Below are 16659 nucleotides of genomic sequence, written 5' to 3'. Positions count from 1 at the left end.
AACTATTTGATGTAAAAGAGGTAAAAAAAAAAAAAGTGATTAAGAATGTATTCACGGAAAATATAAAAATTGCTTTCCAAACAAAGCCGAATTTGAAGGTGACAAAGAACTTTTTCCTAGAAATGTTTCAATCATGTGTACTACTTATAGGTTTTTCGTTTTTGTTAAAAATTATGCACCTTTCAAAATTAGATGGAGACCTTTTGCTGGCATCCTGTTCAACTTCAAAATGTTAAAATTCATCATTTCGGATCATCCTGGAACCTTATATTTAGTTTTGACTGGTCCTCTGATCCTACTAAAATTCCCACCACGGCTAAGAGAAGATGCCCTTTTTTTTTTTAATTTCCTTTTTATAAGTGGGAGGTCTTGAATTCAGGATTCCCTTTTTATAATTCCTTTCACCTTACCACTAAACCCAACACTTTTCCATAAAAGAAGATGCCGTGAATTGCAATGAATCTGGAAATCCCAACACCCGTTTCATTATGAGATTTTGCTAGCAAATTAATTTGCATTAAAAAATTTTCAAAACTTCCAAATCAACGTTAGGATAATTAAAATTATTTTGAAGAGTTGAACTTCATATATTTATAATATTCTAATCAACATGAAAGTTTATAAAAATTTTTGCACGAACATAATGTTTAATTTGTAAGTAAAGTGTTTAAAATCTTTCCAAATTTGAAAGGGAAAAAACACAAAATTTGAAGACTTTGGTGTGGTGGCTCCTATTCCCTACCTTTCTTTGCTTCTCGAAGTGCTAACTATTTCTTTAGATATGAATCTTGAACTATACCAGCAACCTTTTGCCAATGTGTTTGTAAAATAACATGGTTACCTAATTAGACAAATTCTCGGCATAGAAGTAGTATTTGTGAACACAAAGTTAATAGCTGCAAGTACCGTAAGACAACAACATAACATGAAAAACTGTACCAAGCCAAAAAAAAAAAAAAAAAGAGAGGTTTACTTTAACATCATTTATCTAAAATTAGTAGCTATCTTTTGCCTTTAGTTTTGTCAACAAAAAACGAGAGGATCCCTACAGTTTTTCCTACTATTAGATTCAGAATTTGAATCTTATGCCTGATAGTTGGAGGTGGGAAGAGTGTAAATGAATGTTTTCCTAAACATGTTAGTCTAAACATATTTTTGCCTCTATTTGAGAAGAATAAATTGAAACAAGAGTGCTTTTTTTAGGAGGTATATAGAGACGATCTTTATTGCCCCAGAAAGAAAAAAAACAGTAAAATACTAGGAAATTGATGATTAGTCCAAACTAGTGGAAGATTTTACTTAAGTAAATTCACTAAGTCATAATTTGAACTGTTCTATTTGTATAATTTCGACATACATCTCTCATCTTTTGATTGCAAATTAACGAGTCATAGCGGTGGCTCGATAGTATTGATAGTGCTTATTTTCTTGTTTCTTGATTTCTGAACCTCTCCAGCATTATTCTTGCAAACGTGGGGTTGAGCCATCCTTAATTTTCTAGCGTTTCTTGCACAATTGAGTTGATTTTCTGTCTAAAGTCGTTGATCAATACAAAGTCATTGTTCAGAACAGTTGAGAGGCAATCAATTTTGTCTCTTGTATAATGACCAAGACTTATAATGTATTATGTGGTCAAATAATTAAGTTGCATTATTCCCAAGAATGCGCATCATCAAACTGTGCAGTTTTGTCTTGAAATAGGTTTTTAATGCAAAGGTGGTGTAAAAGAATAAACAAAAATTTAAGGGATTAAATAATGAATTTCCTATTTTTGCTTTCTCCTTCGTACATTTGAAGCCCCTTAGATTAGCCATGGATCACTTCCCTCTCTTTCGGGCTGTGGCAACTCAAGGTCCTCAAATTACATCAATCATAAAATAGAAGGTCTAACTTTACTATTAGACTTTGACATGAGAAATCAATATTATATGAATGCAGAAGTAAAATATTTACTAAGCTTATGTCATACAGCTCGTATATTAAAAACTCAGAGAAAATTTATCTCAAACCTTCGGAAGAATTATAGCTTTTATGAAACTAAATTCTACTCTTTACATAAAGCAAATGGTGACATGGACATAGAGTCATAACTTTACTGTACAATTCCCTAGAAAAGCAGTCAAAGAAATTCTAATCAGCATGACAATTACATCACTGTCAAAAAATTACCAAACCTATATTACTGAGACTATATATGATGCGACTCCTCACCTATCAGGTAGCAAACATTAGCCATGGAGAAACTTCACAACCTCTCCCCTTTTGGATTTGTGTTGCTGTGTTTTCTTTCAGCTTCCTTAGCCATGCTTCCGACCAATATTACCACTGATCAGTCATCTCTTCTTGCCTTGAGATCTCACATCTCATTTGACCCTCACCAAATCTTGGCAAACAACTGGTCTGTCAGATCTTCTGTATGTGAATGGATTGGAGTGACCTGCGGCTTTCGGCATCTCAGAGTGACCGGCTTAAGTATTTCAAACATGAATTTTTCCGGCACCTTACCTCCACAATTGGGGAACCTATCATTTCTTGTTTCGCTTGACATGAGAAACAACAATTTCCACGGAGAGATGCCGCATGAAATTGCTCGTTTGCGCCGATTAAAAGTACTTAATTTGGGCATCAACAATCTCAAAGGAGAGTTACCCTGGTGGATTGGTTCATTTCCTAAACTTCGTCACTTGAATCTTGGAAACAATAGTTTCACTGGTCGTATCCCATCTTCCATCTCTAACTTGTCAAAGCTAGAGACTATATATCTTTCGTTCAACCCTCTGCAAGGAAACATTCCCATGGGGATTTTCAATATTTCCTCGCTGCAAATCATTCACCTTATGGATAATGGCCTATCCGGAGTTCTTCCAAGTGACATGTGTTACCGTCTTCCTAGACTGAGTATCCTTGACCTATCAATGAACAAGTTAAATGGTCAATTACCATCAAGTGCTTTAGCCCAGTGTTCAGAACTTCAGGTGCTGTCTTTGTCTCTCAATGAATTTGGAGGTGCCGTACCAAAAGAAATTGGAGAACTGAAGAAGCTTGAGGAGCTATACTTGGGTATCAACCATTTAGAAGGTAGGATCCTTGTTAATTCTTTTACCATACATGGACAAAGCCAAATTAAATGAATTGTTTTATGTTGTAGTGAATTTGTGCAGATCTAGATCCAGAAGTTGGTTTGTTCTAACAAAAATAGCACATATCTTGCACAATATTTAGAGTGTGTTTGATAAATATAAATCTGAAATTTGAAATTTAAAATTTGAAATATGAATCCATTAAATTACTAAATGTTAAGTATCATGATACAACTTATTATCTAAATCTGAATACTGAATACAGTATGCCTGTTAGATAATTGTAAACAACTTAATACCGAATTTCATATATTTCATAATTTTGTTATTATGTTGATTTATTCATTAATGATGATGTTAAAATGTTATACTTTATTTATAATATGTATAATTTAATTTCATTGACAATAAGATATTAAAAAATAGCAAAAAATGAACCACATATTAAAATAAAATTATAATATAAAAAATGTGCTTGGGAAAATAAATTTATTTGAGAAAAAACAAACTTTAGCACAATTTTCAATAGTTTATTTTTGCTCATATGTCAATGTCTGTAGATATGTAACAAAGTAATAAATTTTGCATTTGCATTAAATGGTAAGTGAATAGCTTCTTGCTTATTTTTTAAATATGTTTTATTTAGAGAATTTAGAGGCACTTAATTAATTAAAATGTTCTATTTTTTGACAACACACACCTATGGATATGTTAAGGCCTGAACCCATGAAATTTAAGTACTTAATTGTATTCTCAAATAAAACCTTACTCTTATCTTTCCATATTCCCAATTGAAAAGGCAAAAAATACAAGAAAAATTTAGAGTTATAGACTGTTTCTGCCAAACGAATTTTCAGAATACTGCCTCGAGGAAAGAATTGTTACCAAAGATTTTCAGAATTTTCTGCTCCTTTACAGCTAGGAAAACCATGAATACATGGAGCAGATAATATGGTCCTGATGGACAAGTTAATGGTCAAAATATATTCGTATTTTCTTAGGATACTATAAAATAGTGAAAAAGATTTTGAAAATTTTAGTTAACTTTACATGCATTTACTTTAAGATGTCTTTTTAATTTGATTTCGAAACAAGTCAATTTCAAAATGTCGAGGGTGCCAGACTGTGGCCAATTTTTTGCTTTTGGCCTATCAATTTTCTCGGTTAATTCAAAACGTCCATCAATGATCTCAACTTGTTGATTTTTATTGCATCCACATTTTGTAGGTGAAATTCCAAAAGAAATTGGTAACTCAACTATGATGAAAACACTAGATTTCAGATCAAACAACTTAGCAGGTATGACCATTTATTTTACAAAACTTACAGAATATAGAGACTTATATATTTTAATGTATATGCTCAATTTTATTTTGGCAGGTGCAATACCACGAGAGGTTGGTAACTGCTACTTTCTCCAACACATCAACATGGATTTCAGTAGCTTAACTGGTTCCATACCAATAGAGATCTTCAACCTCTCAAAGTTGATTATTATGTCACTTACACAAAATCAACTTTCAGGCAATCTGCCATCCACATTCGGTTATAGGCTTCCCAATCTAGAAGAGCTTTACCTCGGCATTAATTCCTTCTCTGGAGTATTACCTACCTCAATCTCAAATTCTTCTAAACTTCGTAGAGTAGATTTTGGTACTAACAAGTTCACAGGTCCAATTCCTACTTCCTTGGGGGACCTAAGTCTCCTGGAACTACTGAATCTATTCGGCAACAATTTAACGAGCGACTCCTCATCTCAAGAGTTGAGCTTCATCTCTTCATTGACAAAATGCCAATATTTGTCAATATTGGTCTTGAGTGACAATCCATTCAATGGGATCATTCCAGACTCAGTTAGTAATCTTTCAACTTCCCTTCAACTGTTATCTGCATCAGATTGTAAAATCAAGGGCAGCATTCCTGATGGAATTGGAAACTTTAGTAGTTTGATCCAGTTAGATCTATCCAACAATGAGCTAAATGGGTCGTTGCCAGCTAGGATAAAAGATTTACGAAAGCTTCAAGGAATGGATCTTAGTGTGAACAAACTAAGCAAAGTGCCCCTAGAGTTTCTTTGTGCTCTCTATGACTTGGCTACAATAGATCTTGGACAAAATCAAATTATGGGCTCAATACCAAAGTGCATGGGAAATTTTACTTCCCTGAGGAATCTTAACCTAAGCCACAATAGACTAAATTCTTCCCTACCTGTAGAAATATGGAACCTGAAAGATCTCTTGGAGCTTGACCTCTCCTCAAATTTGCTGAGTGGATCTCTGCCGCAAGCAATTACGAATATGCAGATGGCAAATTTGGTAGATTTGTCAACCAATCAGTTCTCGGGTGCCATTCCTGACACAATTGGAGAGATCCAGAACCTGCAAAATCTCTCTCTAGCACACAACAGATTGCAAGGATCAATCCCAGAGTCGATCGGCAAGATGTTAAGCTTGGAGTCATTGGATCTATCACATAACTTTCTCTCTGGATCGGTTTCAATGTCAATGGAGAACCTTCGGTATCTTAGACATTTCAATGTCTCTTTTAACAATTTAATTGGTGAAGTTCCTTCCAAAGGGCCTTTTATCAACTTCACTGCCGAATCCTTCACTGCAAATCAAGCACTGTGTGGAGCTCAAAGGTTTCATGTGCCTCCATGCCCAAATATTTCAGCTCATAGATCGAGAACAAAAAAAGTGCGTCAAACGATTTATATTCTTCTGGGGATGATAATAGCAATGGGAGTCTTGTCCTTTGGATTTTTTTACCTAAGGTATGGAAAGAAAGATGGACTTTCCAGTGGAGCAAATTTATCCTTAGTTGCAATGCCAGAAAGAATTTCATATTTCGAACTTCTAAAAGCAACTAATGGGTACAGCGAAAGCAATTTGTTGGGAACTGGAAGCTTTGGATCTGTTTATAGAGGTACTCTTGATGATGGAAGGGTCGTGGCTGCTAAAGTTTTCAATTTACAAGTCGAAGGAGCATTCAGGAGTTTTGATGTAGAATGTGAAGTACTGCGCAATCTTCGCCACAGAAACCTCACAGGAGTCATCACCAGTTGCTCTAACCCTGAGTTTAAGGCATTAGTGCTTGAGTTCATGCCTAATGGGAGTCTTGAGAAGTGGTTGTATTCGCACAACTATTTTCTGGATCTGATGCAGAGATTAGACATATTGATTGATGTTGCATGTGCATTGCAATATCTCCACTGTGAGTATTCAACTCCAGTAATTCACTGTGATTTGAAACCGAGTAATGTCCTGCTGGATCAAGACATGGTTGCCCATCTAAGTGATTTTGGCCTTACAAAGTTGTTGGGTGAGGATAACAGCATCACATACACCGAAACACTAGCCACACTTGGCTATCTCGCACCAGGTGAAGAATTTTCTAATACGACTAAAGTACTATTTCCTCAATTATTTGCTGTTGAAAATGCCAAATATTAAAAATTACAACCAATATAAGAACATAGATGAATTTTATATATTTCTTGCAGAGTATGGATTGGAAGGATTAGTATCAACAAAATGTGATACCTACAGTTTTGGAATTATGATGATGGAAGTCTTCACAAGAACAAAACCTAATAGTGAAATGTTTGGCGAAAACTTGAGCTTGAAGAGTTGGATAACTAATTCAATACCTGATGGATTAGCTCATGTAATCGATGCTAATTTGCTGAAGGAAAATGATGAATACTTTGTTGAAAACCGAAGTTGTATAGCCTCAATCATGAAAGTGGCTCTGGACTGCACGATGGAATCTCCAAGAGAGAGAAGCAACATACAAGATGTTCTTGTTGCGCTCAAAAAGATCAAGCTTCAGTACATAAGTGCCCTCCATTCAAGGACGTCTTAAAGGTGCACGTTCTCTTTGAGATTTGTAGTTTTCCCAACTCTCCTGGCTTCTACTTAGTTGTCTGGTTGGGTAATAATCTTGTATTGGCCACGGGGCTTGGAGAAATCTCAGCTAGATGAGGTCAAGTAGAAATGGAATTATATCACTCATTATGCTTCATGAGTGGTTACGGGGCTGTAATCCTTTTCGTAGTCTTTCTTGAATTCATGTACTGCATGATAAAATTAATCAAAACATTTCCTTTCTCTTATTAGCGCTTAAATATCGACCTTCTTAATCTTAAATATGCAGTTGCAGAATAAAATGTAAAAGGAGATTCCTTTTCTATTTCAAGTTAATTAAGGAGTAATCTTTTACGAGAGTTGAACGAGAGTTTGGATGTTATTCAAATTTAGTTTGATTAGATGGCGAACTAAATTTAACTAATATTAGGAATGGCTAGTATATTATTTGTTACTAAAGAAAATTCTTGTTATTTATATATTAACGGACACTTCCTCAAAAGAATGAAAGATTTCGTACTACTTGCAGATACTGCAATTGATGCCTTTAAAAAATTGTTATGACATCAATTTTCCATGGCACACAAAATCTACGATAAACCAAAGGAAACAAGACATTATAAAAAACCCAAGAATTTGACAAACGAGTAGTGGAATTATGATCATAAAACTAAGCATTCAAAGACAACGAGAGTGATGGAAGGTGACTAAAAGCTAATGCACGTAGTGAGAAACCATGAGACATTTTCAATCTCTAATCAAGGCTTAGCTATTAATAATACCCATGAGACATTTTGAGAAATTTAAGCTGTTCCAGTACATACTATCCTGAAAGAAGGAAAAAGAAATCACGAAAGCCTTTGAAATTTTGTTGTTATCCCGTTTAACTTCCAAATGTTAAACTTGATCAATTTTTATTAATCTTTACTCTTTGGGAGTTATTGCTAATTGGCCCTTGGATCCCACTATGATATTCACCAAGGTTAAGAAAGCATGCCTTGAATTGCAATGAATCTGCGAACTACTTAAGATGCATTAGGTGTTTAATTTAATTTTATTCTTGTGCTTATCATTTCCCAATGCTGCAGAGAAATTAAAAGTACTATAATAAGCAAAGCCAAGTTGACTCGCTGCTATGTATACAAAGGAGACTTACTGTCCTGTTAACTGATTATTATATGTATATATATACATATATATATATATACATATATATATATAAAGCATACCTGTTGGTACTGTTGTGCTCGAATGAAAAAATCTATAGCATTATTCTGAACCTAAATGAATTTCTTTTTGGACAATTTGCACCTTGATGTTCTAGATGCCCACCAATTTAGTCTTATTGATAAACCTGTTAAGTGGATGGAAAATGCTGATGCATCTTCAGTCTGAATTTACTCAATCCAAGAAACTAGCAAAGCATTGCTCAACAACATTATTTTGAAAACTCAGTTTTCGCATCAACTTCTGTTAGTTTTGGTCCCAGGAAATCGACCAACGAGAATAATATATAGGATTTTTAGCAACTCAATAATGACAATAACATAATAAATAAATCAAGAAAAGAGGAAACAGAATTTTACGTGGTTCGGCCAAATTGACCTACGTTCAAGGGCGAAGAAGTAGCAGATTTACTATAACAGAAAAAGAGTACAAAAGAAAGAATTCAAAATCTAGGAAATAATTCCTAAGGTCAAAAAGCACCTAAAACTGAAAATACAAAAGAGTTTAAATAGCACTAAATGTTTAATGGTTCAAAGGCCCATGACTTGCTCTTTTGGTTTGATGCCTAACCAAAACTCCTCTTAAATATATTATAACTATTTGATGTAAAAAAGGTAAAAAAAAAAAGTGATTAAGAATGTATTCACCAAAAATGTAAAAATTGCTTTCCAAACAAAGCTGAATTTGAAGGTGACAAAGAACTTTTTTCCTAGAAAAGCTTGAATCATGTGTATTACTTATAGGTTTTTCGTTTTTGTTAAAAATTATGCACCTTTCAAAATTAGATGGAGGCCTTTTGCTGGCATCTTGTTCAACTTCAAAATGTTAAAACTTATCATTTCGGATCATCTTGGAACCTTGGATTTAGTTTTGACTGGTCCTTAGATCCTACTAAAATTCCCACCACGCCTAAGAGACGATGCCTTGTTCTTTTCAATTTCCTTTTTATAAGTGGGAGGCCTTGAATTCAGGATTCCTTTTTTTTATAATTCCTTTCACCTTACCACTAAACCCAACACTTTTCCATAAAAGAAGATGCCATGAATTGCAATGAATCTGGAAATCCCAACACCCGTTTCATTATGAGATTTTGCTAGCAAATTAATTTGCATTAAAAAATTTTCAAAACTTCCAAATCAACGTTAGGATAATTAAAATTACTTTGAGGAGTTGGACTTCATATATTTATAATATTTGAATCAACATGAAAGTTTATAAAATTTTTGCACGAACATAAGGTTTAATTTGTAAGTAAAATGTTTAAAATCTTTCCAAATTTGAAAGGAAAAAAACACAAAATTTGAAGACTTTGGTGTGGTGGTTCCTATTCCCTACATTTCTTTGCTTCTCGAAGTGCTAACTATTTCTTTAGTTATGAATCTTGAACTATACAAGCAACCTTCTGCCAATGTGTGTGTAAAATAACATGGTTACCTAATTAGACAAATTCTCTGCATAGAAGTAGTATTTGTGAACACAAAGTTAATAGCTGCAAGTACCGTAATTGATAGGTTGCATTTTTGCCATTAATTTTATGGCTATTTCCCTCTTTTATTTTACCAAATATTGCGTTAATTGATGGATTCTACTTATATTTGGTTAATGGTGCTAATTGTAGGAAAAAGAACAAAACGTGACAAAAAGGGGCAATTTTTCAATTAATTTGATGGTGACACGTTCAGGACCTGTTTCCAAGTTCAATTCAAACTCTGGGCAGCCTTAGAGGAAGATTTGGAAGAATTGAATTCTAATTATTAGTTTATGGTTGAATTAGGAAAATTGAAATACTTTCTTTTGTGGTTTATTTTTCTATTTAGGAGACTAGTTTAATTTGGTAGTAGACTTGAATTAGGAAACTAGGAGAGAAAAGGCCAGATTCCCATTTGATTAGGACTTCGGCCAAAAATAAAAGCTTCAGAACTCTTTGCTTTGCAAGGAGGGAGGACGGCCGCATGGCCTCTCAATTCGTCTTGCTTTCATTAGTTTTAGAGGAAAACCAATTGCAATCAGATTTCATGGAGTCTGGCAGAATTTCTTCTAAGATGCGTAGCTAAATCTCCATTTTCTAATTAAGGGTCAACTTGAAGTCACGGTTCCGAACATCTGTGAGATCGAATTATTTTTATTTATTTCTTTTATTCATTGGTATTCGTACATTTTCTGATTTAACTTCTTATGATTGTTTTGTTATTTGAATGTCAAGGGTCCGATATTCAAATTAACCTAATAATCTACTGCCAAATTAACCGGTTAAATCCGTAATTGTTTGATTGGTTAATACCAGTGGCAACTAGTGTGATTGGTCATGTTAGGGAAACATATGATCTAATTTAAACAAACCCTCATAGCGTGTTTGTTGGTTAGGGTTGGATTTTTCTAATACTTAATGCAATTTAGGAATTGAATCCTACAATCGTACCTAGAGTTATTTCTTGGTTAGGGAAATAGTTAACGGTCGTACCTTGACTATCGATAAAGTAAGAAAAAGTTGGTTGTTTGTCTCGTGTATGGCAATTATAACGAATCTATTAATGAGTAATTGAATTATCATTGCATCAATGATCAGTTAAATGGACCGTGTCTGAAAAGTTGCATCTTTGATTAGAGTCGTATCTGCTATTGATTAATTCTTATTTATTTCCGTTAGTTATTTCATTAGTTGGTTAATTAGTTGTTTTTATATTTTCATACAAACCCCCATCTCTGGACTGTAAAAGAAATAAATTATCCCCAATCCCTATGGATTCAACCGTACTCACCGCTATATACAAATTTGTATTTTTCTTGAGTAGGTAATTATTATTGCATAGGCTCAACTCCTGTCAATTTTTGGCACCGTTGCCGGGGACTGGTGCCTGATTAGTTTGTTTCTTTTTGAGTTCATCTTGTTTTTATTTTTATTTTTCTCTTTTTTTTTTGTTTATGGCTGCTAATATTCCGTATTTTGGTGATAAACTGGATTTTATTCCTACGAAAGGTAATGAGGCTTGTGCTTTTTCTGATGATCAACATTCAAATTCATTGAGTTTTCTCATAGAAAAAATGGCTACTGCAACTTGTGAAATTTGTTATGGCACGGATCATTCAACCGGTATGTGCATTGAATTTCAAGATTACCTGAATGCCTCAATCAATAAGTTTGAAAATTTTTTACCCCAATTTGATCCTTATTCATATGGGTATGATCAAGAATGGTGAAATAATTCCAACTTTAATTATGCATCAGAACCAATCGATTTTCAACATCAATATCAACAACAACAACCATCACCCACGTCAGGTATGTCTCTTGAAAAAATGATAAAATTATTAGTTGCTAACATATATTGATTTCAACAGGAGACAGAAATGAACATTCGTGACATAAAGAATCAACTGTGTCTGATGGCATCTAAAGTGACGCAATTGGCTTTTCAAATGTGTGAAGAATTACCCTCACAAACCATCATCGACCTTAAGAAAGACGAGAATGCAATTATCCTGACAAATGACATGGAGTTGCAAGAGTCTCAAGAACAAGGATCTAAAGATGTAGTTGAAAAATGGAATTAAAGTGCAAAAAAGGAGAGCCTAACATCAAATCGTTCTAGTGAATGAATCCAGTGAACAATCTCCAAATGCGGTGACATATTCTCCTGACTTTTATTTTTCAATTCTTGTTAGTGAGATTGACTTTATTATACCAGAAAATTTTAAATTTTATGACAGGAATAAGTTAAAAGTGGAGAATATTTTGAACCAGTAAGTGCGCGTGATGGAGGAGTGAGTGAAGAATTAAAATTATTGTTGATTTGTTTGGTGCCATCTACTAGTCCATGGAAGACCGTAACTCATGTGCTCAACGATTACTCTATTTATGAGGGATATCAGGACTATATAGAGAATGACGCATTGAAACGAGTCACAAGATTTTATCCTCCCTGAACAAATATGACAATGTCTAACCAAAAATATTAAAAAAAGGTGCTTATTTGGAGACGTCCTCCCGACATGACGTGCCCAAGTCAATAGGGCACGTGGCAATGTATAATTCAACGATTCTTCATCAGAGGGGTTCCTACCCTCATGACATGCCCGCGTCAACTCATCTGGAGAGCTTTTTCTTCGATTTTGGAGCACACTGACTGACATGACGTGCCCGCGTCAATAGGGCACGTGGTAACTTTCAATTCAGCGAGTCATCATCAGAAGGGTTTCTACTATCATGACATACCCACGTTGTGTCCTAGGGAAAGGTAAAAAAAAACACTGAATTTTTTTTTCCTTTCTTTTCTCTTCCTTTTCCTTTCTTTTTCCTTTTCTTTTTCTTTCTTTCTTTCTCTCTTCTTTTTCTTTCTTCTTTCTTTCTTTCTTCCATCATTTTCTATCTGAACTCTACCGCCACCAACCATCAGCATACGTCAAGCTCCACAATCATTTGCCCGTCACCTGTAGCTATCTACGGACTCCCTCAAATCTAAGGGAAGTTTCGTTGTCTATTTTACTTCATTTTTTTTATTCTTTATCTTTTACATTGGGGACAATGTAAGATTTAGGTGTAGGGGGGATAGCATATGATAGTATATTGAAAAAGTGAAATTATAGGCATTTTTGTTGAAATTTTTTGTTTGATTTTTTGTTTGAATTTTATTCAATTTTTGCCTATCTTTGTGCATATTTGTGGTTGTTCCTGATAAACGATGGTTAGATGTCTCAAATTGGTTCAGTTATTAATCTTAGGTCTCCATATTTGAAAAATAACGCAGGCTTGTGTGGTCTTTAATTTTATTTTGGTACTTGTGAATTATGTTTGGTTATACTTCGCTAGTTATTGTTATCTAGTAACCGGGGATTTTTCACCAAAAGTGTCGACTTTTGCGCTAAAAAGTGGCGCTTACTATGATTATATGGTTTTTAATCAATAAGGGTTGAGTAACCGGACTCTTTCATTTGGTAATTGTCGGAGTTCGCATCAAAAGGTTTGAATGGCTAAGAACTAAGTATTTTCCTTAAGAAAAAAAAAGAGGGTTGTGCTAAGAGTAAAAAAAACAACAAGAAAAATAAAAAAAAATGTACGAAATTGTAGATGGTTACATTAGCCTGCTGATCTATGAGTTTTAATGTTGAGATTTTGCTTAATAGTTGAACCGTTTGCTGATGAATGCTGGTTGAATATTTTATGTTCTTAGGTTAGTTGGTCATAAATTGAAAAAGTTCTTAATCTTAAAAGCTAACTAGAGAGATATTTCTTGGGATCTAGCCATTAATGCTTGACATGTGGTTAAACTTACCGGATTCCGTTAAATTTAATGAATTCTGTTAGTTTATAATTTAATTCAAAACATGAGATGTCGTTTTGTATGGTTTGAAATCACGGGGGGTTTTCTGTATATTAGATATACCACAGGGGTTTTTTTGTTTTTAACCCTTAATTTATTGATAACTCACTTTGTGATTTTCATAATCACAATTCAACTAACAGTATTGTTCTCTGATCTCTGTCTTCACAAACATAATCCATTTGATAATTCCTGGACCAATCTTATAGTCCAATCTTCACCAACTGGATACTTCATGACCAATCTTGTAGTCCAATTTGATCAACTAACTTCTTCACTAGGGCTGTTCACGAGAGTCGCTCGCGAGCGGCTCAAATACGAGCTTGAGTCGAGTTCAAATTAATCAAGTCGAGTTCGAGGTCAAAAACATTAAACTCGTTGGCCGCTCGCGAACTCGATTATATATATATATATTTATTTATTTTAATAGTAAAATTATTTTATTCATTTTTAAAAACAAAATAATTATTTTTTTAATAATAAAAATAATTATTATTTTTTTTATTTTTTAATCTCGAGCTCGAGTTCGAGTTCGAGTTTCATAAAATTAATTAGAGGCTCGACTCGATTAGACTAAAACTCGACTCGACTTGTTTGCACCCCGATTCTTCACAGCAATTCTTATACCTTAATTTTGACAACAGAAAATACTCGGGACTAACCTCATAGTTAAGACAATTTTTCAATATTCACAGGTACTTCAGGATCAAGTTCTTGAACCTAAAACTCTGATACCATATGTAGAATCCAAAAAATTCTAAGAAAAATTATATTGGAGATAAATTTCATAAAATCAATATGTACAGGAAGGCAATTTACACACAATTTACACATATACGTGTGGGAGAAGAGAAATAATACCAATAGTAATATATTAATTGTAAGGATCGAAGACAACCAATCGAAAATCCAATCAATAAGCAATTAAAAGATCGCAATATAACAATAAGTAAATAAAAGGGAAAGAATTGCAAACCAATTAACTACACAGCTCCTCTTGAGCTTGTAGATTAATTCAAATAAGCTTCTTCAAATTGATGAATTACAATCACTCTTGCGTACAAAGGAAGGTTCACCTCCTCCTTGCCCCGAACACCACTCGGTCAAGCCAGGACGTTTTACTATCCCTCAGGACAACCCTCACAGAGCTACACTCATGAAAGATTCACTCACAAATGAAAAACTTACAATGAACCTCACACCACTAAGACTACAAATCTTCTTTGATGAGTATTTTCTCATTAAAATCACTCTAGATCTTTTGTATCTTCAGTGTGCAAAAGTTGTTTGAAGTGTCTGACCAACAACTATTTATATAGGACCAAGAAAGTGCCTCATTAATGCTTCCAACGGATAGAAAGTAGCTGAACAGTCAACTAGCCGTTGGTAGTGTCGGACGTCCGATAGCCCTGTTTTATGCGTCCGACAACAGGCAGTGAGTTTCAGAGATTTTCTTCAATTCTTTCGGACGTCCGGTGCAAGCTCTTTGTGCGTCCGACAGCAAACAAACAGATTTGAGAAATTATCTTGTTTCTATCGGACGTCCAGTAGAGACATATTCAGCGTCCGATAGTTTCGTCGACTTCGAAGGATCCTATCGGACGTCTGAAGCATGCGTCCGAAGTTGTGCAATGATTATCGGACGTCCGATCCTGACTTCTTGAGCGTCCGACAGCTTCAGCATACTTTGTCATCTTTCAATTATACTTGATCTTTGGAACTAATTTGCTTCATAACTGAATAGATCTTTTAAGAGACATTAGTAACATCCATTTGTTTTGTAAACATCAAAAGATAGGGATCAAAATCAACATTAATCATACACCAAAATAACAAGACTATCAAATTTTATTGTTCTCAATACAATAATAAAACTCCTTATTTATAAACTATATGATTTGATAAATAAGTCTTACAACCACAATGTCCAACCAAAATACTAATTTCTAAATAATAAAACTAGCATAACTTCACTCAAATAAAACTACTAAAAATTTGACTTGATTAAAACCCGACTAAACAACAATTTAAAAACTTCTATAGGCTTGATTTAGTATGCTAACACGAAACAATTTGACAAGCGAATTCTCATTTCGAGAGTTGAGTAGTTTCATCACTTGATTGACAAATTGCAAATATTTGTCAATATTGGAATTGAGTGACAATCCACTGAATGGGAACTTTCCAAACTCGGTTAGTAATCTTTCAACTTCCCTTGAAAGATTATATGCATCGGATGGTAAAATCGAGAGCAGCACTCTTGATGGAATTGAAAATTTTAGCAGTTTGATCCTATTTGATCAATCAGACAATGAGCTAAGTGGGTTGTTTCCAGCTAGAATAAAAGACTTGCTGAACTAAAATACATGGACCTTAGTAGGAACAAACTAAGCAAAGTATCTCTACTGCTTCTTTGTGCTTTCTATAACTTGGCTATCATAAATCTTGGACAAAATCAAATTATCAGCCCAATTCCAAAGTGCTTGGGAAATCATATTTCCCTAAGGAATCTTATTTACTCCATTACAATTAATTTTTCCCACACTAACAATATATACACTATCAACGTTAAATGAATGACAACTATGCAAAATTTGAATTGAAATTTAACTTTTGCACATATATTATGGATCGTTAAATGAATGACAGCTGTGCAAATTTTAAATTTGAAATTCAACTTTTGCACATATATTATAGATCCAACGGTAATAGTGTATACACTGTCAGTGTATATAAGATTTACTCTTATCTTTAATTATTTTTTTGATTCCCAAAGGAGCCAATTTCAAAATCTTGAGTGGTGGCCAACTTTCCACTTTAGGCCCACTAATTTTGAGAAAATTCTTAAATTGTGATGAAAAAAAAAAGTTATTCTACAAAGGGGGTAATTTGTGGAGTTGATTCCAGACTTGTGATCTTCGCATTTGTGAAATGCGAGTTCAGGTACCTCGCATTTCACAAATGCGAGGTAAGTCTTTTCACGAAAAAAGAAAAAGAAGATCGCATTCTGCTAATGCGAGCTTAGTAAGCTCGCATTAGGAGAATGCGAGATTAAGTACCTCGCATTTCATGAATGCGAGGTACTCAATCTGAAATCAATCAAACTTCCCAATTTCGCATTTCTCTTCAGTCGTGACTCCCTTTACTCTTTCCGTGCAGCCTCCTCAC

At 34.1% G+C, this 16659-nt stretch overlaps 1 protein-coding gene across 1 annotated transcript; it reads left to right on the top strand.

Annotated features, from left to right (window-relative positions):
* Nucleotides 1-2234: 2234 nt before the first annotated feature.
* LOC113782244 (probable LRR receptor-like serine/threonine-protein kinase At3g47570) lies at nt 2235-6944 on the top strand. The gene is made up of 4 exons (XM_027328147.1): nt 2235-3078; nt 4308-4379; nt 4461-6461; nt 6583-6944. Exons 1-4 carry the CDS (start codon nt 2235-2237, stop codon nt 6942-6944), a joined length of 3279 nt encoding a protein of 1092 aa, XP_027183948.1.
* The last annotated feature ends 9715 nt before the right edge of the window (nt 6945-16659 follow it).

Source organism: Coffea eugenioides, chromosome 9, assembly GCF_003713205.1.
Source record: "Coffea eugenioides isolate CCC68of chromosome 9, Ceug_1.0, whole genome shotgun sequence".
NCBI lineage: Eukaryota > Viridiplantae > Streptophyta > Magnoliopsida > Gentianales > Rubiaceae > Coffea > Coffea eugenioides.
This window is presented reverse-complemented; position numbering and strand designations above follow the sequence as displayed.

What these genes read in the sequence shown, in the direction of transcription:
- LOC113782244 (XM_027328147.1), top strand. Translation starts at nt 2,235, where the DNA reads ATGGAGAAACTTCACAACCTCTCCCCTTTTGGATTTGTGTTGCTGTGT. An exon ending in GGGTATCAACCATTTAGAAG is followed by an intron (nt 3,079 to 4,307) that starts GTAGGATCCTTG and finishes CACATTTTGTAG; the next exon opens with GTGAAATTCCAAAAGAAATT. An exon ending in ACTTGGCTATCTCGCACCAG is followed by an intron (nt 6,462 to 6,582) that starts GTGAAGAATTTT and finishes TATTTCTTGCAG; the next exon opens with AGTATGGATTGGAAGGATTA.